Raw genomic sequence first — 26,710 nt, forward strand, 5'->3', positions numbered from 1 at the left:
GCCACATCTACGTTTCGTTTCCACAATGAAGAGGAGACCACATTGTGAGCAGCGAATGCGGTAGACTGAATTCTGGGAAGTGCAGGTGAAGTGTTGCTTCACCTTGAAGGTATGTTTGGGCCCAAGGGCCCAACACTTCACCTGCCCTTCCCAGAACCTAGTCTACTGCATTTGCTGCTCACAATGTGGTCTCCTCTACATTGGGAAAACGTAGATGTGGCACCCGCTTCGCAGAACATCTATGTTCTGCCTGCAAAAAAGACCCTGAGCTACCTGTTGCCTGCCACTTCAATGCACCTCTCTGCTGCCTGGCCAACATTTCTGTCTCTGGCTTGCTGCAGTGTTCCAGTGAAGCCCAACGCAAGCTGGTGGAACAACACCTCATTTTCCATGTGGGGACCCTACAGCTCTCTGGACTCAATATTAATTTCAATCATTTTAGGGCCTAAACTCTCCCATGTTCCAGCCCCCCACCTCACATACCAGGCCTTGTTACCACATGGCCTGCCGTAATACACCTCCTGTTGTTAGTCACAATAGTTCCCATTAACAACTGGTCATCCTCCGAGCCTGATCGTTAGCAACTCCTTTGTCTGTCCAACTGTCTTTCTGTCTCTTTGGGCTCTATTCTGTCGTTTATTCCCTATTTTCTGCATTTAAACTGACCTTTTCCCAGGCACCATCAGTTCTGAGGAAGGGTCACCGGATCTGAATGTTAACTCTGTTTTCTCCTTGATGATGCCAGACCTGCTGAGCTTTTCCAGCAAATTTGTTTCTGTTCCTGATTTGCAGCATCTACCGTTCTGTTGGTTCTTATTAGCAAGGAGGACTTTGTTCGGTTAGTGAACTATGTGTACCTTTTATCTCATCCATATCTGATGTGGATAGTCTGGTTTAGTTTGCTTGTTGTGGGGAGCTGTTGGGAGAGGAGGTGGTGGTGGTGGTTGATTCATACAACTGGAAACTTGCCATATGTAATTTGTATATGTAATAAAAGTTGTATTTTGATCTCCATTTTGCTGAAGTTACAATATTTCTTTCTGCTGTCTTTTGAAGGTGAATTTAAACACCTAGTGAATTTCAATATTAACTTCTAACCAAATTTTAAACATTATAAGTAAAAAATATTTGGTACCTTTTTATGTCCAGTGCTGCTTCTCAACAACTGTGCACCTGCCAAGACTTCACTGTCCTGTGCACACTGATTGACAAACCATGCATTGGCATCTGGCTTCGGAAGTTGCTGGTGCTGATGGATGTCAGATGTCTGTGCACCAAGAGAATTGCAGGGATCATTGTTCATGTCCTTGGGATGTCTCAAAGCAGTTCACAGTTAATGAATTACATAAATTTATGTTCGGATAATCTGTTACCAAAGTGTATTTGTGAAACACGAGTTCAGTTCTTATAAATATATGTTACTCCTATTCCAATTCAACAAAAAAAATTTGCATGAATGCAGAATTGAAAAGAAGGGCTTGGAGAATTGTCTGAGGTGAATGCTATGATTAATACATGTCCTGTTTTATATATTTACAAGATTTCAAATTGGAAGCACAAATGATTGAATGTTGGACTGCCATTCACATGATAACTGTTCCTTGCTTCATCTGATATTTAGTTATGTTTGCTTTCACTGAAAAGAATGACCTATCTTTTGCCACAACACTAAAACAAGGGCACTCCAAATAAAACCAAGATAGCAAATTTGGTCATAAATCACAAGGTCAACTTTGATTTCTCGAAGTAGGATGATATTTGTCAATGAAGTAAAAGTCATGGATTTTTGTGTCTCGTCAGACTGTATCTGTGGCCTGGCTTTAAGGACATCACAGCAAATTTGTTTTTTTATCTGTTCGCGGTAAATGAAAAAAGATAAACTTCATATAAATAATTCCTTTTTCTTCATTCTGTACAGTGATAACAATGTCGTCATTGTTGTTGGAGAGACTGGTAGTGGAAAAACTACTCAACTAACGCAGTATCTTAGTGAAGATGGTTATTCAAACTATGGCATGATTGGATGTACTCAGCCCAGACGTGTGGCAGCTATGTCTGTGGCAAAACGTGTTAGTGAAGAAATGAATGTGAATCTTGGAGAAGAGGTAATAGTCATGGTCTAGTCTTTGCAATTGTAAGTACAATTACTTATGCTCACTAGGGGTACCTAATACTAACTTTCTTTATCTATTTTTTGAAGTATTTATTATGAAACCTGTACAAAACCATGTTACCTGTTACTAACTACTCTATTTTCTTCTAAATGTGCATATATCCTGCCCCTCCGTATCTTCTCCAAGAGCTTCCCCACCACAGATGTCAGACGCACCAGCCTATAATTTTCTGGATTATCCCAGCTTCCTTTCCAAAACAATGAAACAACATTGGCTAATCTCTACCCCTCTGGAACCTCGCCTGTGGTCAAGGAGGATATGAAGATATCTGTTAATGCCCCAGCTATTTCTTCCCTCGCCTTTTCCAGAAACCGGGGATAGATCTCATCTGGCCCTGGGGACTTGCCTACCTTAATGCAATTTAGGATACCCAAAACATCCTTCTTTATTATGTTGATATTAGCGAGTTTTGGGAAGATTTGTAGCTCAGGTTGAGTTTCTGGATGTGAGTTTGCTCACTGAGCTGGAAGGTTAGTTTTCAGACGTTTCATCACCATTGAATTAACCTTCCAGCTCAGCAAGCAAACTCACATCCATATATTGATATTCTCTAGAGTATTCACACACTCATCCCTGACTTCAACATCAGTCATGCCTTTCTCTTCGATGAATACCGATACAAAATACTTCATAGATCGTAGATCATAGAATCCCTACATTGTGGAAACAGGCCCTTTGGCCCAACAAGTCCTGACGGACCGTCAGAGTATCCCACCCAGACCCATCCCCTTATAACCCACCCAATCTACACATTGCTGAACACTATGGGCAATTTAGCATGGCCAATCCATGTAGCCTGCACATCTTTGGATTGTGGAAGGAAACCGGAGGACCCAGAGGAAACCCATGCAGACACGGGGAGAACGTGCAAACTCCACACAGTCGCCCGAAGGTGGAATCGAAACCAGGTCCCTGGCGCTGTGAGGCAGCAGTGCTTACCATTGAGCCTCTGGTTCATCAGTGTCAGGATGGCTGAGTGGTCTGAGGCACCAGACTCGAGGAGTAAAGTCCTTCCGCTACTTTAAAGTATTGTCAAAGATCTGTAGCTCGGCCCGTTTAAAAACCAGAAATGACAGTACTCACCATAACAGATTGGACAGTATAAATTCCAAGCGGAGTAGAATAACATCACTTCATTGGAGGCTCCACTGATTATGTCACCTAGCATGGTGATGAAATCTCTGAAGAAAAACAAGAAACCTCAGCGAGCAAATCAACAAACTCATCCTTCCGCATCCTATTAAGGATCTGTTCCACTTCCTGTGGCTCCATGCATAAGTTCCTTCCTTTGCCCTTGAAGGGCTGACTCTTTCCCTTGCTACCCTCTTTCTTTAATATATACGTAAAAGCCTTGGGATTCTCCTTGACCCTGTTTGCTGAAGATATTTTATGGTTCCTTTTAGCCTTTCTAATTCTGCGTTTAAGGTCCTTCCTAATTTCTCTATGCTTCTCAAGGGCTTGTCAGTTTGTAACTGCCAAGACCAATCATATGCTTCCTTTTTCCTTTGACTAAGTTTCCAACTTCCTTTGCCATCGATGGTTCCTGGATCCTGCCATTCCTATCCTTCAGTTTTGCAGGGACATGCATGTCTTGCACTTTAGTCAACTGGTCTTTAAAAGCCTCCCACATACCAGATTCAGATGTGCCCTCAAATAGCTGCTCCCAATCCGCATTTCCCAGTTCTTGTCTAATTTGGATGTAATTGGCCCTTGCCTACTTAAACACCCTCACTTGAGGGCCACTCTTGTCCTTGTCCATGACTACTCAAAATGTTATGGAGTTCTGGTCACGAAGCCCAAAATGCTCTCCTACTAAAAATTCACTTACCTGTCTTGGCTCATTCCCTAATACCAAGTCTAGTATGGCCTCCTCTCTGGTTGGATTGTCAACATATTGCCTCAAAAATCCCTCCTGGACACAACTGACTAGTTGGTCTCCATCTGAGCCCCTGGCTGTAAGGGAGTCCCTGTCAATAGGAGGAAAGTTGAAGTCACCCACTACAACTACCCTGCTTTTTTCACACCTTTCTAGTGACTGTCTACATATCTGCTCCTCTGTCTCACATGGGCTGTTAGGAGGTCTGTGGAAAACACCCCAGCTTTGTGATTTCGCCCCTCCTATTCCTGAACTCCACCCATAATGCCTCACTGAAAGATCCCTTTGATGTGTCCTCTCTGAACACAGCTGTGATGTGATCCCTAATCAGCAATGCAACTCCCCCAGCCCTATTGTTTCCCTTTCTAAGCCACTGAAAACAGTGATATCCTGGAATGTTAAGTTGCCAGTCCTATCCCTCCTTTAACCATGTCTTTGTAATGGCAATAACATTATAATTCCATGCAGTAATCCATGCTATTCATTCATCTGTCTTTACCTGTTATACTACTTGTATTGCAGAAAATGCACTCTAGACTTCCAGGCCCTCTGAACCCCATGACTTCCCTCTGCCTGCTCTTACTCTGCACTGTGCATATCTCAGTCTCTCTTTTGTCCCAAGTCCCTGCACTTTTTGGCTGTTGTTCTGGTTTCCAAGCCCCTGCCACAGTAGATTAAACCCTCCCAAAGTGCTCTAGCAAACCTCCCACCCAGGATATTAGTGCCCCTCCAGTTCAGGTGAAACCCATCCTCCTCCTACAGGTACCATCTTCCCCAGAAGACACCTCAACGATCCATATAGCTAAAGCCCTTCCTCCTACACCAACTCTGTAGCCATATTTCAACTGTACTCTCTCTCTATTCCTAGCTTCACTAACCGTGGCATGAGTAGTAGTCCTGAGATTACTACTCTGGTAGGCCTGCTTTTAGCTCCCTGCCTAACTCCCCGAATTGTCCTCACAGGTCCTCTTTCCTCTTCCTACCCATAATGGAAGGTATGATTTGTCTGGTTAGAGCACAAAATAATACTTTTAAACTGTGTCTCAGTATGTGTGACAATAGTAAATGAAACAAAATTGAACAGAATTGAATATTGCATGTTGAAGCCTCCCTTCAGAGCCTTTAATAATTAATCTGCCCTGACAATTCAATGCAATACTAAGAAATATGTTGTTAACCTGAAGCCAAGATTACCTTCTCGGGCAGGTGTAAAACTTATCCTATTTCAAAAATATTTTGGAATATTCTGAGGAAGTGAAAGTGCCTATATGAATTGAACCTCCTATTTTTATTCGTTTTGAAGTGTAGCCACTGCTATCAGCAAATGTAATGTTCAATTTATATCTAACAAAGTTCCACAAACTGCACTGAGATGAATGATCAAAATTATTTAGTTTGTGGTTTTGGTGGACGAGTGAATTTTGGACAGGACAGCTAGAAATCTCTGCTGCTCCTCTAAATAGTGTCACGGAATCCTTTATATTCACTCCTCTCGGTGGACAACCCCTCAGTTTAAAATTTCTCTCCTTGCACTGAAGCCTAAATTATGTGCTCAAATCATCAATTGGAACATGAACCTGTAGCCTTCTGACTCGGAGGTGACAGTATTGCCAATTTGACTATATTGAGTCTTGTAATCTGTGCTGGTGTCTGTGGGCAATGGATGAGTTTGTGTGTTTAGAAGTTCAAAACGCTGATTACATAGACAAACCTGTACTACCTCAGAATTAAGACGAATGAGGAGGAATTGCTACTGAGGGTAGTGAACTTGTGGAATTTTATTTTACCACAGAGGACTATTAGCCTAGGTCATTAAGTATATTCAATGCTGAGATAGACTTATTTATAATCAGTAAGGGAATTGAGGGTTATAAGGAAAAGGCATTCTAGTGGGTGGATTAGTAAGTTCGCGGACGATACAAAGGTGAGTCGAGTTGTGGATAGTGTGGAGGGCTGTTCTAGGTTGCAAAAGGACATTGATAGGATGCAGAGCTGAGAAGTGGCAGATGGAGTTAAACCTTGAAAAGTGTGAGGTGATTCGTTTTTGAAGATCAAACTTGAAAGCAGAATACAGGGTTAACGGAAAGATTCTTGGCAGTTTGGAGGAGCAGAGGGATCCTGGGGTTCATGTCTATTGTTCCCTGAAAGCTGCCACCCAGGTGGATAGAGTTGTTAAGAAGGGGCATGGTGTGTTCGCTCTCATTAATAGAGGGACTGAGTTCAAGAGCCGTGAAGTTATGCTCCAGCTATACAAAAGCCTGGAGCATAACTTCATGGTTCGGCCACATTAGAAGTATTGTGCCCAGTTTTGTCACCTCATTACAGAAAAGATGTGGAAGCATTGGTAAAGGTGCAGAGGAGATTTACGAGGATGTTGTCTGAAATGAAGGATAGGTCTTAGGAGGAAAGATTGAGAGAACTAGGGCTTTTCTTTTTGGAACGATGAAGAATGAGAGGTGACTTGACAGAGGTGTACAAAATGATCAGAGGTATAGGTAGACAGCCAGAGATTTTTTCCTCGGATGGGGGCTATTATGAGGGGGCATAGTTTTTAGTGAGTGGAGGCAGATGTAAGGGAGACGTCAGAGGTAGGTTCTTTATGCAGAGAGTGGCAGGGGCATGGAATGCAGTGCTGGAGAAAGTAGTGGAGTCAGCCTCATTGGAGGCATTTAGGCGGCTATTAGATAGGCACATAGATGATAGTATTAGGTAGTGCTGGAGGTTAGATAGACCTTAGGTTTAGGGTAAAAGTTCAGCACAACGTCGTGGGCCGAAGGGCCTGTACTGAGGTGTTATGTTCTATGTTCTACGTGGAGCTGAGGATTACCAGATCAGCCATGATCGCATTGAATGGAGGAACAGGCTTGATAGACTGAATGGCCTATTTCTGCTCCTCAGTCTTGTGGTCTTATGGTTTATGGAAACCAGATAAGTTTATAATCAAATTTTGACACTTACAAAAGAACAAAGAACAAAGAAAATTACAGCACAGGAACCTTTAAATGTTTTCTTCATTTCATAAATTATTTTCGATTCTTCATTTCCATCACTGTGTGCTTTATGTTTTGCTTCCAAATTAGCAGATGTGTGTTTCTGATAAAGAGCTGACCAAATAAAAATTGGATGAAAATACACCACTTTGAACTTTGTAATTTCAAAGCCTTTGGATGTAGACTGCATTCTTGGTGAATAAAACTAGCCTTGGATACCTTCACAAAGAGGGATGAAGAGATACTAACAGGGATTGTCCAAATCATTGAATTATATACCCACGTTTTTAAAGTTGAAACTGCAGATAAATACAAATTTTATCCAGTTGAAAGATGAGCAAGATTACTCTTACCTGAAAGATTTGGAATACTTCAGATTAGGATTTTAGTATGCCAACTTGATTTCCATTAATACCGTTATTTGGCCAGAAGGGCTTTTTTTGTTTGGATGAGTTGAGGTAATACCTATTTTTAACAATCGTAAGACGATATGTACATTGCTTTATTTTAGTATGTTGTCAGGGCTGTTAACAATTCAAGTATGTTTGTCTGGAAAAACCTTTAATAAAGTTCACTTTTGCCTGGTGGTATTTTAGAGTTTCATGTATTATTGGATTTAAATTTTGAAATTGTAGGAGTCATCCCCCTCGTATTTTATGTTGTCCACTGTTACTTTGTTTTATTTTCTTTGCTGAAGAAAGGTAATTAAGAGTATAACCTATTCCAAACTTTTATAACTTTGTTCCATGCAAGTCCACTTACCTTAACTCTAGAATTTTCATCGAAGGAGATAGAGTCAATTTAAACAAAGTTGAAGTATCCTGAACTTGCATGTAAAGTGCCTTCAGGTTAACTGATGAGAATCTTGCAAGATGTTTCTTTTGAGGTTTCATATCATCCATTGTTATTATAAAAATGCATATTTTGTGATCTTTCTTTTCTAGGTCGGTTATGCTATTCGATTTGAAGATTGTACTTCTGAACAAACTGTCATCAAGTACATGACAGATGGTATTCTACTGCGGGAATCCCTAAGAGAAGCAGACTTGGACCATTATAGTGCTGTTATTATGGATGAAGCCCATGAGCGATCACTAAACACTGATGTACTGTTTGGCTTACTTAGAGAGGTGTGTATGTAGCCAAGATACTAAAGCTGCAGTTTTGAGGGAACAAACCCTCAAGATATTTTGCTCTGTTTTGTTTGTTAAGAATTTTCATATTTTGTGTCAATTTTTCCACTCCAGCAACATATTGATATGAAATGTAATTTCCATTCCAACATGGCATAAACTTTTTTCCAGAATGGCAATCTGGTGTACAAAAACGACATGAGGTGGCCAGCACTTATTTTTTTTCCACTATCATTTCACAGAACAATTTCAGCTGAGATTCAGAAATTGTTGTGAGGTGAATCTGTGAATGGGGTGGCACGGTGGCTCAGTGGTTAGCACTGCAGCCTCACAGCACCAGGGACCCAGGTTCGATTCCAGCCTCCGACAACTGTCTGTGTGGAGTTTGCACATTCTCCCCATGTCTGTGTGGGTTTCCTCCCACAGTCCAAAGATGTGCGGGCTAGGTGGATTGGCCATGCTAAATTGCCCGTAGTGTTCGGCGGTGTGTGGGTTGGAGGGGAATGGGTCTGGGTGGGATGCTGTAATTGGCAGTGTGGACTTGTTGGGCCAAAGGGCCTGTTTCCATGCTGTAGGGAATCTAATCTAATATCTGAATATATCCTGCCATCATCTTGTGCAGTATTTTATAAAGGTGATACACAGCATAACCAAATGCTTTGATTTAATTTTTGTAAAACAACTTCCACAATTTCCACTTTCCAGTGAAATTAACTCAATATTTTGCTAACAATACCCAAGATAAATGGTTATTAAGTTTTATATTTGTTAAACTGGCATTCAGTTTTTTTTTTCTAGGTTGTAGCTCGCCGTGCAGACCTAAAACTAATTGTTACTTCAGCAACCATGGATGCAGGCAAGTTCGCAGCTTTTTTCGGGAATGTTCCTGTTTTTCATATTCCAGGCCGGACATTTCCTGTGGATATTTTCTTCAGTAAGGTATGATACCACTTGGAAATTATTACTTATGACATTTTTTCTTTCATTTGATGATTCCTTTCTGCTTTATAATGCTCGCACATTTTCAGGTTCTGTGGTCCACTATATTTAGATTTCACCACATGGCAATTACACATGTAGAGTCAATTAAAAGTCATTATTGTGACTCTCACTGTGAAATTCTCCAAAATGCACAGCGGATGGGATTGAAGCTAGTAATTTGAGGCTGAACAGAGCCAGAGCAAAATGATCCCTGGCAATACCCAGTGACCCAACCAGTGTTTATTTTAGCTTTTCATTGCACCAGGTCTCCAGCGGGATGTTATAGCATTTCCAGTATTATATGTTGAGATTTTTGGGAGTAATGAAGTGAAACATAAGACATTGTGTATAAGCAGGAACTTGCGAGTAACTAGGATCTTAAAATAGAGTGTAAGAAACGTAAGAAAAACAAACAGGAGCAAGCCGTTTGGCTGCTTAAGCCTGTTCTGATATTCAATAACATCATATTTAATCAGATTTTGTTCTTAACTTCACTTTCCTGCCTTCTTTCTATCTTTTATCCATTAATAGATTAAAAATCTAACTAGACCTTGAAATATGTTCAAAATCTACATGCCCTGTAATTTCTAACCACAACGCGGACCTCCAAGGTCCATGCATGGCAGTGGCTGGAAAATTTGAAAGTGAATGCGTGGGAACGGTGTCGTCATGCTGATTGATTGGTTTGTGCAGACCCTCAGAATGGCCATGTAGTCCTACAGGTTAAACTGAATATTGATCAAGCTCTATCTTCCATTGCTGTTTGTGGTAGAGAATTCCAAAGACCATAAACCCTCTATATGGTTTCAAGATATGCTTTACTTTTAATTGTAATACCCATGCGGATTACAATTGTAGACTCAGATGGGAGAGCCAATTCAATTGTTTTCTAATTCTGATTAGTTACAAGACCTATTCCATATGTCAGTGTGTTTTCACAGGTGTTCAAGAAGTTATCATTTGTCAAAATAAGTACAAATGAAATGATACTTAATAAAAGCCAGTTTTGTTTTTAGACAATTCACTTGTGGACGCTAAGTAAATGGAGTGCAGCTATCTTGTTCTATCCTGCTAATTGAGTTCTCCTTTTGACTTTCTTCTTTTGTGTGCTGAACCACTAAAAATCACTCTTTCCATCCACTAACCCTCTGTGCATAATCAGAGTCATCTTGATAATCGACTTGCTAATGAGTGAACTGCCCGTGATCATTCGCAGGTTGGTTACACATTGCACACCCAATTCCAAATTCGTTTCTTTAAAAGTGACTGTCGAATGTGATGTCACTGAATCATGCTTTGACATGCCGATCACTGTAAGATCACCCCATTTGTCACCACTTGTTTATAACAACCTGCCAACTTTTTACTTATTAACCAATAATGTGGCACCAATAAACAATTTGCGTCTGAGTAGGAGTACGTAATGATAACTCCCAGTGATTTAATGTAGTTCCAAATGTCCCAACTGATGCATCTGAATATTCTGATATATGTTGAAGTTTATCAATATTTTTAATTGAAAGAATAATTTCTTTATTAATTTCTTAATGCAAGACTTCACCATGACTCTGGTGCATAAAACAAGTTGACAAAAATACAATCTACTCCAGCAAAACACAATCTGCACCGTGTTTATATAAAAGGAGTAGATGGAAATAAATTTTAAATAGAAATCTTAAATCTGAGGTAAGAGAATACACATGGAAGATACAATATAATACATTCAATCAACTCACCTAAAAAGTCTGAATAACTATAAAACTCACTCAAAACTTAATTCTAATTTTTTTCAAAATATATGCAGCTACAGTCAGTTACATTAAGTTACAAGACTAAACCATTTTAAAACATTGTTGATTCCTCAAATGAAAAACTTTTTTGTTACCTCAAAGAATATTCACATTTGTAAGCCGTGCATTAGCTTGAGCCACGAAAGTCCCCATAAAATCGATGCCTTTGTATTATCATTATACTAACCACCTTAACTATGTCATACTGTTGAGCTGTACCTAACTTAATTGGAACTCATTCTTCAGTGGCATATATTTTCTCATGTGACAGACACCTGTCCAACCATCATAATCCAACTGAGTACAGGCCACACGCGTTCCAATCATACATGCCTTAAAAAAGTGTCTTTGTTTTGTGTTTATCATTTCTAATTTTAATCTAGTTCTGAAGAAGGACTTGAAACGTTAACTCTGATTGTTCTCCATAGATGCCGGTAGACCTTAGAGTCATATGCCACAGAAACACTGTGATTCAACCAGTCCATGTCGACCATAATCCCAAACAAAACCAGTCCCACCTGCCTACGCTTGGCCCATATTCCTCCAGACATTTGTTATTCATATACTTACCCAATCGTCTTGCTTTTTGAGCAAATTCTGTTTTTTGTATTTGTTTCTGATTTCTAGCATCCACAGTTTTTTCAGTTTTCTGATTGGGATGTAACCTGATTTTTAAAAAAAAAGCTAGCATTCAACTAACTTTACGCCTTTACACATTGGCACTATAAAGGAATATATAACTCCTGTGAGGATTACTAAACCCTTAAAATAAAGCATTCTAAGAACTTCTCCTTTCCCATAAAACAAGATTTTGCTTCCCCTTTATATCATCATTACTTTTGTTGACCCTCTTTCTTCCCTCGACTTCTATATTTGTACAAACTTTATATTTCTTTTAAAATCTCGATCTCCAGTCCATCACCCAGGCAACTAACTGTAATAAATTAAACTATTGTTCATTATTACTTTACCACAAATGATCTCACTTAATGTCCCATTGTATTACATCAGTATTGTCAATTCTCAAGCTATTGATATTTAAGCACATACATTGAAAACAATAAAACAAGTTTACCTTTACTTAACCTTGGGAGGTGATTGCTGAATGGTATTATAAATAGTCTATTAATTCAGAAACTCAGCTAATGTTCTGGGCACTCAGGTTCAAATCCCGCAATGGCATATGGTGGAATTTGTAATCAGTTTAAAAAAAAATTTGAAAGTAAGAATCTACTGATCACCATGAAACCATTGTCGATTGTTCGAAGGAACAGTTTGGCTGACTAATGTCCCTCAAAAAAGAAAACCTGGCAAGCTCACATCGTCTGTTCTCCATGTGACTCCAGGCCCAAAACAATGTAGCTGAATTTGAAATGGCCTGGTCAGCCACTCAGTTGTATCAATCATTATGAATTCTCAACAGAGAAGAGAACCCGGACAGACCAGCTGACATTGACTGTGGCACTGCAAGTGGTAACAGCAAAAATAGCCCTTTCATCTTGCAAGGTCCACCTTACTCACATCCAGGAGCTGGTGCTAAAATCAGAAGAGTGGTTTCAGACTAATCAATCAACAGCCTGACGTAAGCATACTCACGGAATCTGACTTTACACAGACATCAATATCACCATCCTGGATATATCCTGACCCAGCAGAGGCGGTGGCACAGCAGTATACCATCTGAAGGGAGTTGCCCTGAGAGTCTGCATCGTTGCCTCTAGATGCAATGAAGAGTTGCGGCTTTAGATTGAACATGGGCAAGGAAATATGCTGGTGATTACCATGTATCGTCCTTCAGCTGATGAATCAGTACTCATCAAAGTTGAATAACACTTGGAGGAAGCACTGAGAGTGGCAAGGGTGGAAAATGAACTCGCGGTGGGAAATTTCAATGTCCACCACCAGCAGCAGCAATACTGATCTTGCTGGTTGGGTCCTAAAGGGCATTGTCATGAGCCTGGGTCAATAGCAGCTGGTGAAGCAACCAACAAGAGGGAAAAACAGACTTGACCTCATCTAATTGCAGGTTTTGAGTTATAAGGAGAGGCTGGCTAGACTGAGACTCTCTTTACTAGAACACAAGTTTGAGAGGTGACCTGACAGGTTTATAAAATTATGAGGGGCACAGATAAGATGAATAATAAAAGTCTTTTCCTTAAGGTGGGAGTGTTCAAAACTAGGGGGAATATTTTAAAGGTGGGAGGAGAGAGATTTTGAAGGGATGGGAGGGACAACTCTTTCACACTGAGGGTGGCTTGTATGTGGAATGAACTGCCAGAGGAAGTGGTGGATGCAGGTACAGTTACAACATTAAAAGACATTTGAATAGGTACATGAATAGGAAAGGTCTGGAGGGCTGTGGCACTAGTTTGGTTTGGGAAATGTGGTCGGCATGGACATGTTGGACTGAAGGGTCTGTTTCTGTGCTGTATGGCTGTGTGACTCTTACATTCACCCAGCTGCAGATGCATCTATCAATGACAGTATGAGAGTGACCACAGCCCAGTCTTTGTGGCGACCAAGTCTTGTCTTCATATGGAGAATACTTTCCAAAGTGTTGTATAAAACTATCACTGTGCTAAATTGGACAGGTTTTGAAAAGACCTAGCAACCCCTGACTGGGCATTCATGAGGTGTTGTGGGCATCAGCAACAGCAGGTGCACTTCAGCATAATCTGCAACCTCATAACCCAGCATATTCCCACCCTACTTGTACCATTAAGGCAGGTCTTGAATGCTGGTTCAATGGAAAGTTCAGGAGAGCATGCTAGGAACAGCAGCAGGCATACTGTACAGTTCTAGATGCCACATGATAGGAAATATGTAAAAGCATTGGAGAGAGTGCAAAATGAGATTTACAAGAATGTTTCCTGGAATGAGAAATTTCAGTTGAGAGGATAGATTGAAGAAGTTGGTTCGGTTTGCCATGACTTAGACAATCTAATAGAAGTTTTCATAATCATGAGGAGTCTAGATAGAATAAACAGGGTTAAAGTGTATCAGCTTGTAAAATAATCAAGAAAAAGAAGGGACGGAGTCGTACAGCACAGAAACAGGCCATTTGGCCCAACCTGTCCATGCTGGACAGGTTTCCTAAACTGAAGTGGTCCAAGTTACCTGCATTTGGACCATGTCCCTCCAAACATGTCCGATCCATATCCTTTCTAAATGTCTTTTAAATGGTGTAATTGTACCCGCCTCGGCCACTTCCTCTGACGTATTATTCAGATAGCACTCCTTAGAGCCCTATTATTATTTGTGTAAGTCCAAACCTGGTTTGTCTTACCAAAATACAACATCTTGCATTTATCTGAATGAAAGTCTATCTGACATTCTTTGGCCCCGAGATTTAAAGTGAATTTGAAAAGAAGAAATATTATGTGAGGGGAAAAAATGCATTCGTATAGTGAGTGGTTTGGATCTGTTATGTTATGCTGGAAATGTGGTGGAGTAAGTTACGACAGAGGCATTCAAAAGGGCATCGGATGATATTTTTCTAATCAAATAATGTGCAAGAGTATGGGGTAAAAGCAGGAGAATGGTACACCATCATACTGCTAATTTTGAGACATGAGTGGCTACTTCTGTACTCCTCTTTTTAATTAACGGGATGAGGGCATCGCTAGCTAAGTAGCATTTATTACCCATCCCTAATTGCCCAGAGGGCGGTTTAGACTGAACCACATTGCTGTCGGTCTGGAGTCACATGTAGACCAGACTAGGTAAGAATGGCAGTTGCCTTCCCTAAAGGACATTAGTGAACCAGATTGTAACACTTCTGTGGTTCTGATCATTCTGTGGGCAAATGTAGGCCACAAACCATGTTCTTTCTTCATATCTTCATTGTCTCCCATGAGTTCTCCATTCATGTTCACACTGCCTATCCTAGGTCAAAACTACAGATTGTCACTACACCTGACTCTTCTGTTTTCGATATGATTATAGTTATACTTTTTGCCAGCAAACACTTTTGCCTATTTGCAATTTTCTTCAAACATTTTTGCAAAAGAAAAGCTAGATTTAATTTGTAGACAAACACTCTCACCATAGCAAATGGCCTGTTAACATGACAATATATTTGTTCCGCGATCTGTATAATCTGGGTGATTCCTTTTCTCAAAAATGACTGAAAGTCAGTCATTTCAAGTCACTTCTGACTTGGCGAATGAAAAGCCATTGAATTCTGACTGACTTCAAATAGTTGGACCAAACATCTTAATGATAGTTACATTTTCTAATTTTAAAAGGATGTTTACAATATGTCATTGCACAGGTTATCACGTAGTTAACTGCAAGCGACGATCCAGCTTATTCATTTTGTGATCATGCTGTCTGTAAATTAAGCAATGTTTCCTTTCCCATATTTTTTAAGTTTCTTTCACTGAAACTATTCTGGAAAGCTGCTTACTGTAAGGCCAAGATAATAAAATGTGAGGCTGGATGAACACAGCAGGCCAAGCAGCATCTCAGGAGCACAAAAGCTGACGTTTCGGGCCTAGACCCTTCATCAGAGTCTCTGATGAAGGGTCTAGGCCCGAAACGTCAGCTTTTGTGCTCCTGAGATGCTGCTTGGCCTGCTGTGTTCATCCAGCCTCACATTTTATTATCTTGGAATTCTCCAGCATCTGCAGTTCCCATTATCTCTGATACTGTAAGGCCAATTTGGATTAACGTTTTAGAAATAAACATTTATGGCATTACTAACGACCATTAATACAACTGAGTTATAGATTTCAACTTTATTATCATTCATATATTACCAGACTCTCTGTTATTCCCTTAAAGATAGTTTTCTCTGTAAGTGTTGCTTATAGAGTGCTTTTGTTAATTTTTAGACTCCCACAGAAGATTATGTGGAGGGAGGAGTTAAGCAGGCTCTACAAATTCATTTATCAACTATTCCGGGTGATATCTTAATATTTATGCCGGGGCAGGAAGACATTGAGGTGAGTACGGAATTGTCAAAGTTTAAAAATAGTGTACTCTTTTCATCATCATACTTTTGTAAACCTAAAGTGCTGAGCGATACCAAAAAGGGCTTTGTTTTAATCATGGTAAGTGCCTTTCAGGATCAATTGGAAGAAACAACTGGAAAGATAGTCTGGGCAGAATAACATTCACTAGATGTCAAGTTGACTGGATTACATGCTGACTTATTGTCATAGTTATTTGCCAGTCAGTGGAGAAATTTTCCTTTTCAATAAACGAAATAAATGACCAAATGAAAATAAGTCCTTTGTTAAAAAGGCAATTGTCATACCCTATTACTTTTCTTAAATTGCTTCTGACAGTACATAGCAAAGACTTTCACTGAAACTATTCTGGAAAGCTGCTTACTGTAAGGCCAATTTGGATTAATGTTTTAGAAGCCTGACTTAATTTCTAATTGAATATAAGCAAATCAACATGTTTGCCTTGTTGATGAAGGTACTGTATATGCACAAGTAAAAGTCTTTGAGACAAATTCTCTTCGGCAAAAAGAGGATTGACTTGTGCACAGTTATACTCCCGAGGGGTGAAATCCATGCATGTTCTCAGGCATAACAACACACTTAGCATGAGCTTTTTGCTTTGATGGCTTACCATTATGCATTAATTAATTGGTGCTATTTTGGAACAGCACCACCAGCTGTCTGAAATAGTACTGTTTGTTACTCATCCACTGTCCCCTCACTGCAAGTCTGCCCAACCTCACCCCTTCATTTATGAGCTTGCCCAACTTTCATTATTTCCTGCCATTCTGTCCAGTGCTTACCTGCCACCTCTCCGCCCCACTGCTTACTAGCAAATACCCCACTCCAAAAAAAATTCCTGAGCTGACCCACTTCCACCCCCCCAAAAAAAAACTCTTCCTTTCATTCCAACACATGGTACACCCAATTGCCAACAGTCCTTCTCACCTCTCATCAGGCTGATATCCCCACCTAAAATGGAGAAGGTTTGTTTTGGAATACACTGATTGCATCATGAAATTTTGTTTGGAACATTGCAAAACAAATTTGAGGCATTAAATGTAATCTGTAGATCTTCATACAAGTCAACTACCCAACACTTTAATCACCACCTGCCCTGCATGCTATAGGAGCTGCACATGCTGTTTGGATTTGAGAACCATTTCAGAACCCAGTGAATCTGTTTGGAAGCAAGTTATCCTTGATCTTGACAGGCTGCAAAAGAAGAACTCCATGAGCAGAATGAAAATTTAACAAAAGAAGCTAGTCATGAGTTTATGTTTTAGCCATGAGTGTTGGCCACTTGCAGCTTGTAATTCTCAATTCACACAGGTGTTAGACATTTGGCCATCTACGCAACTGTTATTGCTAGGTTTTTAGGAAAGGAAACCATTTATCCTGAACTGATCTAGTCTGCATGTGACTCCAGACTCTGAGCAATGTGATTGGCCCTCAACTGTCCTCAGAAGTGGCTAGCTTCACCACCATTTCTGGGTAAGCCCCGTCTCAGCAGCAGGACACACCTAGCAGAGTGAATGGCACAGTGTTATTACTGTCAAGAAGTTGCCCTGGGAGTCCTGATCATTGATACTGGACCCTGTGTCATCACATGGCAGCAGGTCAGATGTGGACAAGAATAGTTCCTGCTGTTTATCTCCCACTGCCATCTTTTGACTGATGAATCAGCACTTCTCCATGTTGAACACCACCTGGAAGAAACACGGAGGGTGCCAAGGATCCAGAATATACTCTGGGTAGATGACCTCAATATCTATCACCAAGAGTGGTTCAGCAACGTCCCCTACTGGCCAAGCTGGTTAAATCCAAAATTGACAAAGCTGTTAGATTGGGTCTACAGCAAACAACGAGGGAAAAGTGTACTTGAATCGCATTCTCACTAATCTGCCTGCTGCAGATGCATCGATCCATGACAGTATCAGTAAGGTTGACCACAGCACAGTCCTTCTAGAGACAAAGATCCATCTTCACATTGAGGATACACTCAATTTTTTGTTGCATGGCAGATCTCTATGCTAAATAGGATTGATGTCAAGCAGACCTAGCAACTGAACCTAAATGTCCATGAGGTGCTGTGGGCCAACAGCAGCCGAATTACACTGTAACAAAATCTGCACCTTCATGACCTTGCATATCCTCCACTCGACCATTACCAACAAGCCAGGATATCAACCAATGTTTTATCAAGAGAGGGCATGCCAGGAGCAACAGTAGATATGTCTAAAAATGAAGTGTCAACGTGATGAAACTACAAAATAGGGTAAGGTATATACCAAACAGCATTAGCAGCAAGTGATAGACAGGGTTAAGCAATTTGACAACCAGTGGATCCACTGGATCAGATCTAAATTCTGCAGTCCTGCTCGAAGAACAAGGAGGTAGTGTTGGAGTTGCACAGAGCATTAGTTAAATCACACACTTGGAGTACTGTGCGCAGATCTGGTCACTGCAGTACAGGAACGATGTAATATTACTAGAGGAGATTTACCAGGTTGTTGTTGGGGACGGAGCAACTAAGCTATAAGAAGAGACTAGATAGGCTTGAATTGTTTTAAGAGCAGAGATGGCTGAGGGAGGACATGTGTACAAGATAGAGGGGTATAGGTAAGGTGAGTAGGGAGCAGCTGTTCTCTTTGGTTTACAGGTCACTCATGAGGTGGAGATAGTTTTAGGGTAAATGGCAGGAGATTCAGAGGGAATTTGAGAAAAACTGTTTTTACTCAGAAGGTGGTAGGTATGTAGAATGCACTGAGGCAGGAACCCTGAAAACCTTAAAAATTTGAATGAGCATTTGAAATTTGATAATGTTCGAGGATATGAGACAAGTGCAGGCAATTGGGATGAGTGTGCCTTTAGCGGTAGGTGTTACTTGTGCAGCTTTGATGGGCCAAAGGGCGTCTTTTGCACTTAGTGATTCCAAGACATCCAGCTATGAACAATATTGGATAATTCATTAACTCACTGGTAAACAGGCTGCATAACCATTCTCATCCTCAGTCATGGGAAAGCTGAGCACATCGTTGCAAAAGATGCCTCTGCAAACCCATTGTCACCCAGTAGTGCCAATGGATCGTCCGTCTCAGCATCCTTCAGAGACCCCCAGCATTACAGATATCAGTCTTCAGCCAACTCGATTCATTCCATATGTTATCACGAAGCACAAAGCGGGGATAAAGGGTATGATCTCATAGCCATTACAGAGACGTTCCAAGGAAATAAAATATGGAACTTAAATGTTCAGGGGCTTGTGAGTTCTCAAAAGAATAAGCAGGAAGGAAAGCTTGGTGGGGTAACTATTAGTACAGAATGGAATTAGTACATTAGCACGAAATGATCTTCGATTGGAAGATGTAGAATCCATTCGGGCGGAGGTTCAAAATAACAAGTAAGATACTGGCAGGAGTGGTCTATAAGCCCTCGAACAGCAGCTATGTGAACGGACTGTGAATAAATCAGGAGATGAGGAAGGCGTATAAAAAGAATAGGCAGAATTTTAATTTTCACGTAGGCTTGGAAAAATCAGGTTGGCCAGGGTAGCCAGAAGGAAGAATTCATTAGAGTGTAATCGGGTTAGTTTTCCAGACAATGTGTTGTTGATTCAACCAGCATATTTTGGATCTGGCGATTGTAATGAGGCAGTTTTATTAAATAATGTCAGAGTAAAAGATCCCCTGCAAAATAATGACAACCATATGGTAGAATTTAGCATTCAGTTCGAGAGGGTGAAGGTTGGGTTGGAAACAAAAGAGTGAAAGCGGAGCTGGCTGGAGTGGACTGGAAAAAGAGTTTAGAATCAGAAACAGTTGAGGCACAATGGCAGATGTTTAAGAATGTAATTCCTGGCTCACAACAAAGATATACTATTAGAAAGAAGGAATCTAGATAGAGGATAAGTGATTGATGAGGCATGGAAAAATAATGGGATTCCAGGAATGTTGGAGCAGTTGAATAAATACTTTTCACCAGTTTACATGGTAGAAGATGCTTTTAGAATTCCAAAAGTACTAAACATTGAAGGGGCAATAAAGGGGAGAGGAAATGAATAAATTAACTATCATTAGGGGAAAAAATACTAGAGAAACAAATGGGGCTAAGGACTGATTAAGATTCCCGAAACTGATCGGATGCATCCAAGGTAAATGAAGCAGGTGCTGAGAAAGTGGATGCACTGATTCTAACCTTTATAAGAATCCTTAGAAATGTATTGAGCTGCATTCCTTTATCGTGTCATTTATAAATACAGAGGCACCCTGGTATAGAGCGATGAAGGAGACCAGTAATTTCATTCTGACACTTTGAGGTGCAAATACATTAATTTTACTCTTTGTCTCCCACCTTCAATCTAAATTGCTGCCCAAACACACAGGTTGCCTCCAGTTTCACGTACTCTTGTTAACAGCCACTTCTTTGGAAACTTGTCAAATACCTCTGCAAACCCAGGCAAATATTTCCTTATCTGCTACTTTAGGTGTCTTCTCAAACTTTGTCTGGGTTTCTTCGATGTGATGTACTTTTTAACAATACCGTAGTGGCTCATTCTGATTAGCTCTTCTGTCCCAGTGCTCAGCTGTACCTTAATAACAGATTGGATGGAGCAATGAAATTGAGATTGAAGAAAAATGCTAAACTTTGGAGGAGTACACAGATCTTCCTATGTTCCAGAGATAGGGAGGGGATGATTTCGTGGATGGATTTTGCAAGGCCGAAGATAATTTTACAATAGTGTTAATTCATTCCATATCTTTCTCATTTATTAAAGACGAGTTGAATGGGAGTGTATTGTAAATTGTGTTAAGAAAAGCAGTGCTTGCGTTTGAGAATTTCACTGCAGATATGGTATTTCTTCACTAGGAGAGTAGAAGAACTTGGTTTTGGAACAATATCTGGTATATACATGACAAGAAAAACCAAGTAAAAAGTGAAGTTTCCCTAATCCGACCGGACCATAAGGCTGCTCTCTCTTTAGTGAGAGATGACTTAACCTGAAGGTCACCATACCTCAGGTGAGGGGCAGAGGTTGAAAAGGAGAGTCATTCATGAGAACGGTGTCCAGTGCAGAAATTGAAGCCACGCAGTTGGCATTATTGTACATCTCAAACTGGTTGTCCAGTGAACTGAGTTAACCGAACGTCAACTGGGCAAACTACTAACAGCTTTACACTGCATAAATTCACTGCAGAGGAAAAAGGTTAAGGAATCCCTGTGTAGAGTTGTCATAGTAGCAGCCAATGTAGGCCTATGCAACATGTGGGAAATTATTTTCTGATTGAGAATAATGGATTCTATTTTAATCTCGTTTTAGTCAGTATTTCACTTTAGTGAACAGCCAATGCTGTTTTTTTTAAATAAGTTACTGTTTGAGATTGGAACTCTGCATGGATCCAATTATGCATGCCCAAAGCTTAGTTTGCTGTGGTCATCGAGCAATACAAACAGCAAAGTACACTTATCATTTCTTAAATGGTAAACTGAGGTGAACGTAAAATTTCATGCTTGTTAAATTGGATTTTTGTAACTTCCTTCCAGAAAGTCTATTTGCAATTATTTGAGCAATTAAGATGCGAATTTACAATGGATTAAATTGTTGACGTTGGAATAATGAATTTGAGGATTATTTTGTTCATGTTCAGAATTAATATTTTGTTATAATTAAAATGTGCCCTTGCCATCTAGGTAACTTGCGATCAGATAGTAGAACGACTAGAAGAGTTGGAAAATGCTCCACAACTTGCTGTGTTACCAATATATTCCCAGCTACCCTCTGACCTCCAAGCCAAGATTTTTCAAAAGGTATACCTAAGTGTTTCATTCCCAACGTGCGTTATTTTGCATCATGCAAACTCTAAACTCTTGAAGCCATAATTGACACCCCTTGAGAGGAAACTAGAGAACAAATAATGCTCACTGTCTTTTTTAATTCTGTTGTCTTCCAAGTATTTTTTGCAGATTGTAGTTTGCTATTATTTCTGCTTGCAGTTAAACTGATAGCTAATAGTTTCACATTTATATTATGATACCAAAATTTAAAAATGTGCCCAATGAATTTTGTCTTAACATTATTATGCTTAAAAAGAGGTCAACTGTTCTTTAATAATTTTTTTAAAATTCCACACACATCAGAGAAAACTTAAAATCTTGATTATATTTTCTTGACAGTCAGAGTAACATTGAGATGCATTTTATTGTTGAATTGGAAAATAATTTTTACCCTTCTCTTGCCCCCAAAAGTATGAATTTTGAAGTTTGTCTAAGTCACTACACTTGCAACGAAAATAAATTCAATACGACCCGAAATCTGAAAAGAAAGCTTCATCACACCAGGAAGCTGACAATAAGGGAACACTGCTCAATTTCCTCAATTTAAGTTTCGGATAATGGAGATAATTAAAATAACACAACTGACCTTTGTGTAAACGTGATGTGGGAATGGCTGGCTAAGCCAGCATTTATTACCCATCTTTATTTGCCCGTGAGAATGTTAACTGCCTTCTTGATTGCTGTAATCCACAAGGCACTGGATTGCTAGTTTTTCTGAATGTTTTAATCTTTAAGATGAAAAGGAAGTTTTTATTTTAATTTTTGTATAGCTCAATTTAGAAATAAGGACAACTGTGGAAGAAGGGGGATAATTACGCAGGTTGGAGAGAAGGTGTACGGAATGCTGTCTTTCATTGGCAGAGGTACAGAATATAAAAGTAGGGTTGTAATGATGAAACTGTATAAGACACTGAGGCTGCAACTGGAGTATTGTGTGCAGTTCTGGCCACCAAATTATGGGTAGGACATAATTGCTGTGGAGAGAGTACAGAGAAGATTTACTAGAATGTTGTCGGGATAGAGAATTGTAGCTTTGAGGAGAGATTGGGATTGTTTTTCTTGAAACAGAGAAGGCTGAAGGTCTACATGATTATGGTATGCAAAATTGTGAAAGGTAGAGGTAGAGTAGACAGGAGAAACCTGTTTCTGTTGGCAGAGCTGAAAAACTAAAGGGTCATAGAGTCAGGCTAGGTGGCAGAAGGATTGGAGGGGACATGAGGAAAATAGTATTTTGGTGGTGGGTGTCAGGAATTTGCTGCCTGAGTTGGTGGCGGAGGCAAAGACCCTAAAATCTTTTTAAAAGTATCTGGATCTGCACCTAAGTGCTGTAAGCTGCAGGACTACCGGCCGTATGCAGGAAGATCCATATTTTAAATTCATTTATTCATTCACAGGATGAGGGGTGTCACTGGCTGGGCAGCATTTATTGCCTGTGCCTAATTGCCCAGAAAGCGGTTCAGAGTCAACCATATTGCTGTGGATCTGTGGTCACATGTAGTCCAGACTAGGTAACGATGGCAGTTTCCTTCGTTAAAGGCCATTAGTGAACCAGATGCGTTTTCCCAACAATCGAAAATGGATTCACAGTCAACATTACATTCTTAATTCCAGATATTTATTGAATTCAAATTCCAAATGCCGTTGTGGAATTCGAACCCGGGTCCCCAGAACATTATCTGGATCTGTGCATAACAGTCCAGTGATAATACTACTAGGCCTTCACGTTCCTTATTATGATTGGGAAGAGCATCTTGGTATCTTTGGGTCAACATAAGCAAGATGGGCCAAATGCCCCCATCTGTGCTGCTTCATTTCTATAGTTCGAGTTCAGTTCACAGAACAGTTAATAGGGAGCACAGTGGCTCAGTGTTTAGCACTACTGCCACACAGCACTAGGACCTGGGTTTGTTCCAGCCTTGGATGACTGTATGGAGTTTGCACATCTCCCAGTGTCTGCATGGGTTTCTGCCAGGGTGCTCTGGTTTCCTCTCACAATCCATGGATGTGCAGGTCGTGTGAATTGGCCATACTAAATTGTTCCGTGGTGTCCACGGTTGCGTAGGCTAGGTGGATTAGCTACAGCTTTACATGGATATGGAGAGGGGAACAGTCTGGGTGAGATGCTCTATGAACAGTCTGTAGACTTGATGGGCCAAACAGTCTGTATCTGCATTGTCGGGGTTCTATGATTTTATTATTCTAACAGTGGCTGTAGATTTAATAGTTAATAATTAAATATTATGTGTGAGTTGTTAGTACCTGTTGGAAGGAAGATATGCATGGACAGCTCAGTGCATCACACCTGTGAGCTGGAATCTGTTGAGAGGGTAACGATGCCTGCCTAGTTTTATTATGAAACCTAAACTCCAAGTTGCAAAGCTTGACTGGCAACTGGAGACAACATGATGCATTCATAGAGGTCGTCACACTGCGACTCGAGAAAAAGGAAGGGAATGAGTCCTAAAGAAATGGGTAGATTCTGCAGGAGTCCCCTGGAGGTCTGCTGACAGATTTTTTTTTCCCATTTTGGAAGCTGATGAGGGTGCTGATTCCTCAAAGGAGTGCAGTCAGTTGTAAAGTGGAGATGAAGAAGAAAGGAGGAGTGACTGTGATAGGAGATTAATTCGTTAGAGGAGCTGACAGGCATTTTTGTGGTTGTCAGCATGATTCCAGAATGGTACGTTATCCCCCAGTGCTGTGGTCAAAGTTGTCAGAGAGTGACTGCAGGACATTTTTTGTAGGAGAGGGTGAACAGCCTTAGATCATGGTCCATGTTGATGGCAATGACTGAGGTAGCAAGGGGGAGTAGTCCTGCAATCAGAATTCAGGGAGCAATGTAGAAAGCTGGTAAGCAGGATCTCAAATGTAGAACTATATGTAAGAGAGTACAGAAATAGGGAGATCAAGCAGATAAATGCATGGCTGGAAATCTGGAGCAGGAGAGAGGGCTTCAGATTCCTGGTACACTAGGACTGACTCTGGGGATGATAGCACCTGTACAAAGCAGTGGTTACATCTGAACGGAGGTGGGACTGAGTTCCTTGCAGTTAGTTTATGGCCCTCCCAACAGTACTTACTTTCCAGGTGTATGGGAACCAAGAGAAAATGGTAAAAAGAACATTGTAGTTCATAAAATATGTGGAGATGCAACTAGCACTAGCATAACCAATAGAAAGTTAACAGGTGAAGTTACAGAAGGGGAAAAAGAAATAAAGTCCAAACCAGAATTACTGAGAATGTGAAAGCATGGAGTATAGAAAATAGCATTCGGAATTATAGACACAGCTTGCCATGTAGAAGTATGATATGGCAATAACAGAGAACTGGCTCAAGGAACAGCAAGACTGAGAGTTGAGTATTCCTGGGTACCAGGTGTTCAGTAAAAGGAAGGAAAGAAGGAGGGGTGGTAGTATTGTTTAAGGAGTAATAGCAGTGCTGGGGAAAGAGGATGTCTCAGAGGATCTCGGGATACAATCAATTTAGCTTGAGCTAAGCAACAAAAGGGTACAATTACATTGCAATGGTATACTCTATAGAGCCTCCCTAATAAATGGAAAGGATGTAGAGGAACAAATCTGCAGGAAAATACAAGGGAGATGCCAGAATTTTACAGTAGTTATGATGTGAGATTTCAATTACCCAGTTATAGACTGGGATACTCATAGTGTAGGAGCTAATGAGGGCCGAGTGCTCCTGGATTACATGCAGGAGAGCTTCCTACACAGTATGTGTTCAGTCCAACAAAAAAGGATACATAGTTGGATTTGGTTCTTGGAAATCAGGTGAGCCAAGTGAGTCAAGTGACAGTAGGGAACATTTGGGAGACAGTGATTGTTGTATCATTAAGCTCTGGATGATGGTGAAGAATGATATGCAACAATCCGGAGTGAGAAAAAAGATTGACTTAGTGCAGACTTCAGTGGGGCAGGAATGGAGCTGGGCAGATTTGACTGAAATGGGAGGTGGGCAGGAAAAACTCAACTTAGGCTACCTTCAAAGACCAGGTAGTTTGGGTACAGTTGTAGTACAGTCCCTTAGAGGGAAAGGTAGTACAACAAATCCAGAGCTGCTTAGATGACAAAGGAGATGAGAATCAAAATAAAGAACAAAGTGTGTGCTTATGTAAGGTAGGAAGTAAAATTGAGAACTAAGAGGAATAATATCTGGAGGAAGGTTTATTGCAGAGATGTGTGAAGTGATGCATTTTAGTAGGAGGAAAATAAAGCACAGTATAAAAAGGGAAAGGCAGTATTTAGATGTCACTTCCAGTGCCAAAGCATTAAAGGCTCATGGGGCCAGTGCTAGAAATTGTAGTTATGTGGTTTTTGACTGGCGCAGACTTGATGGGATTAAAGGGTCTTTTTCTGTGCTGTCGACCTCTGACTTTACCCCACTCTTCTAAATTCAAATACATAGTTCTTTGAAGTTTGTGTCACATACATACTGAGTGATTAAAAGGGCATTTAGAGTGCTCACCTTCATTGCTCAGTCCTTTAGTGTGTAGGAGTTGGGAAGTCATGTTGAAGTTGTACAGGACATTTGTGAATCCACTTCTGAAATACTATTTCTGATTCTAGTTGCCCAATTATAAGAAGGATATTATTAAGTTTGGGAGGGTTCAAGAGAGATTCACTAGGATGTTGCTGGCTATGGAAGGTTTGAGTTATAAAGAAAGCCTGCATAGGCTGGGACTTTGTTCACTGGAGCGTCGGAGGTTCAGAGGTAACCTGATTGAAGTTCATAAAGTTCAGAAGTTTATAAAATAATGAGGGATCTGGGTACCCTGGGATGGGGGAATTTCAAGTCTAGGGGGCACATTTTTAAGGTGAGAGGGGAGAGATTTAAAAAACACGGGCAATTTTTTTACACAGCGGTGGTTTATGTGTGGAATGAACTTTGTGAGGAAGTGATGGATGTGGCCACTATTACAGCATTTAAAAGACATTTTGATAAGTACATGAACAGGAAAAGTTTGGAGG

The 26,710-nt window shown here is 40.4% G+C and overlaps 1 protein-coding gene across 1 annotated transcript in view; it reads left to right on the forward strand.

Moving 5' to 3' along the window:
- Nucleotides 1–26,710, forward strand: part of dhx38 (DEAH (Asp-Glu-Ala-His) box polypeptide 38) — a 144,638-nt gene that overhangs the window by 49,115 nt on the left and 68,813 nt on the right. Inside the window, exons 13-17 of the mRNA XM_048546464.2 lie at nucleotides 1,919–2,105; nucleotides 7,985–8,170; nucleotides 8,972–9,112; nucleotides 15,780–15,890; nucleotides 21,588–21,704. Of these exons, the coding sequence (XP_048402421.1) occupies nucleotides 1,919–2,105; nucleotides 7,985–8,170; nucleotides 8,972–9,112; nucleotides 15,780–15,890; nucleotides 21,588–21,704 (742 nt within the window). The remainder of the gene's footprint in view (nucleotides 1–1,918; nucleotides 2,106–7,984; nucleotides 8,171–8,971; nucleotides 9,113–15,779; nucleotides 15,891–21,587; nucleotides 21,705–26,710) is intronic.

The sequence above is a fragment of the Stegostoma tigrinum genome, chromosome 16 (assembly GCF_030684315.1).
Source record: "Stegostoma tigrinum isolate sSteTig4 chromosome 16, sSteTig4.hap1, whole genome shotgun sequence".
Lineage (NCBI taxonomy): Eukaryota > Metazoa > Chordata > Chondrichthyes > Orectolobiformes > Stegostomatidae > Stegostoma > Stegostoma tigrinum.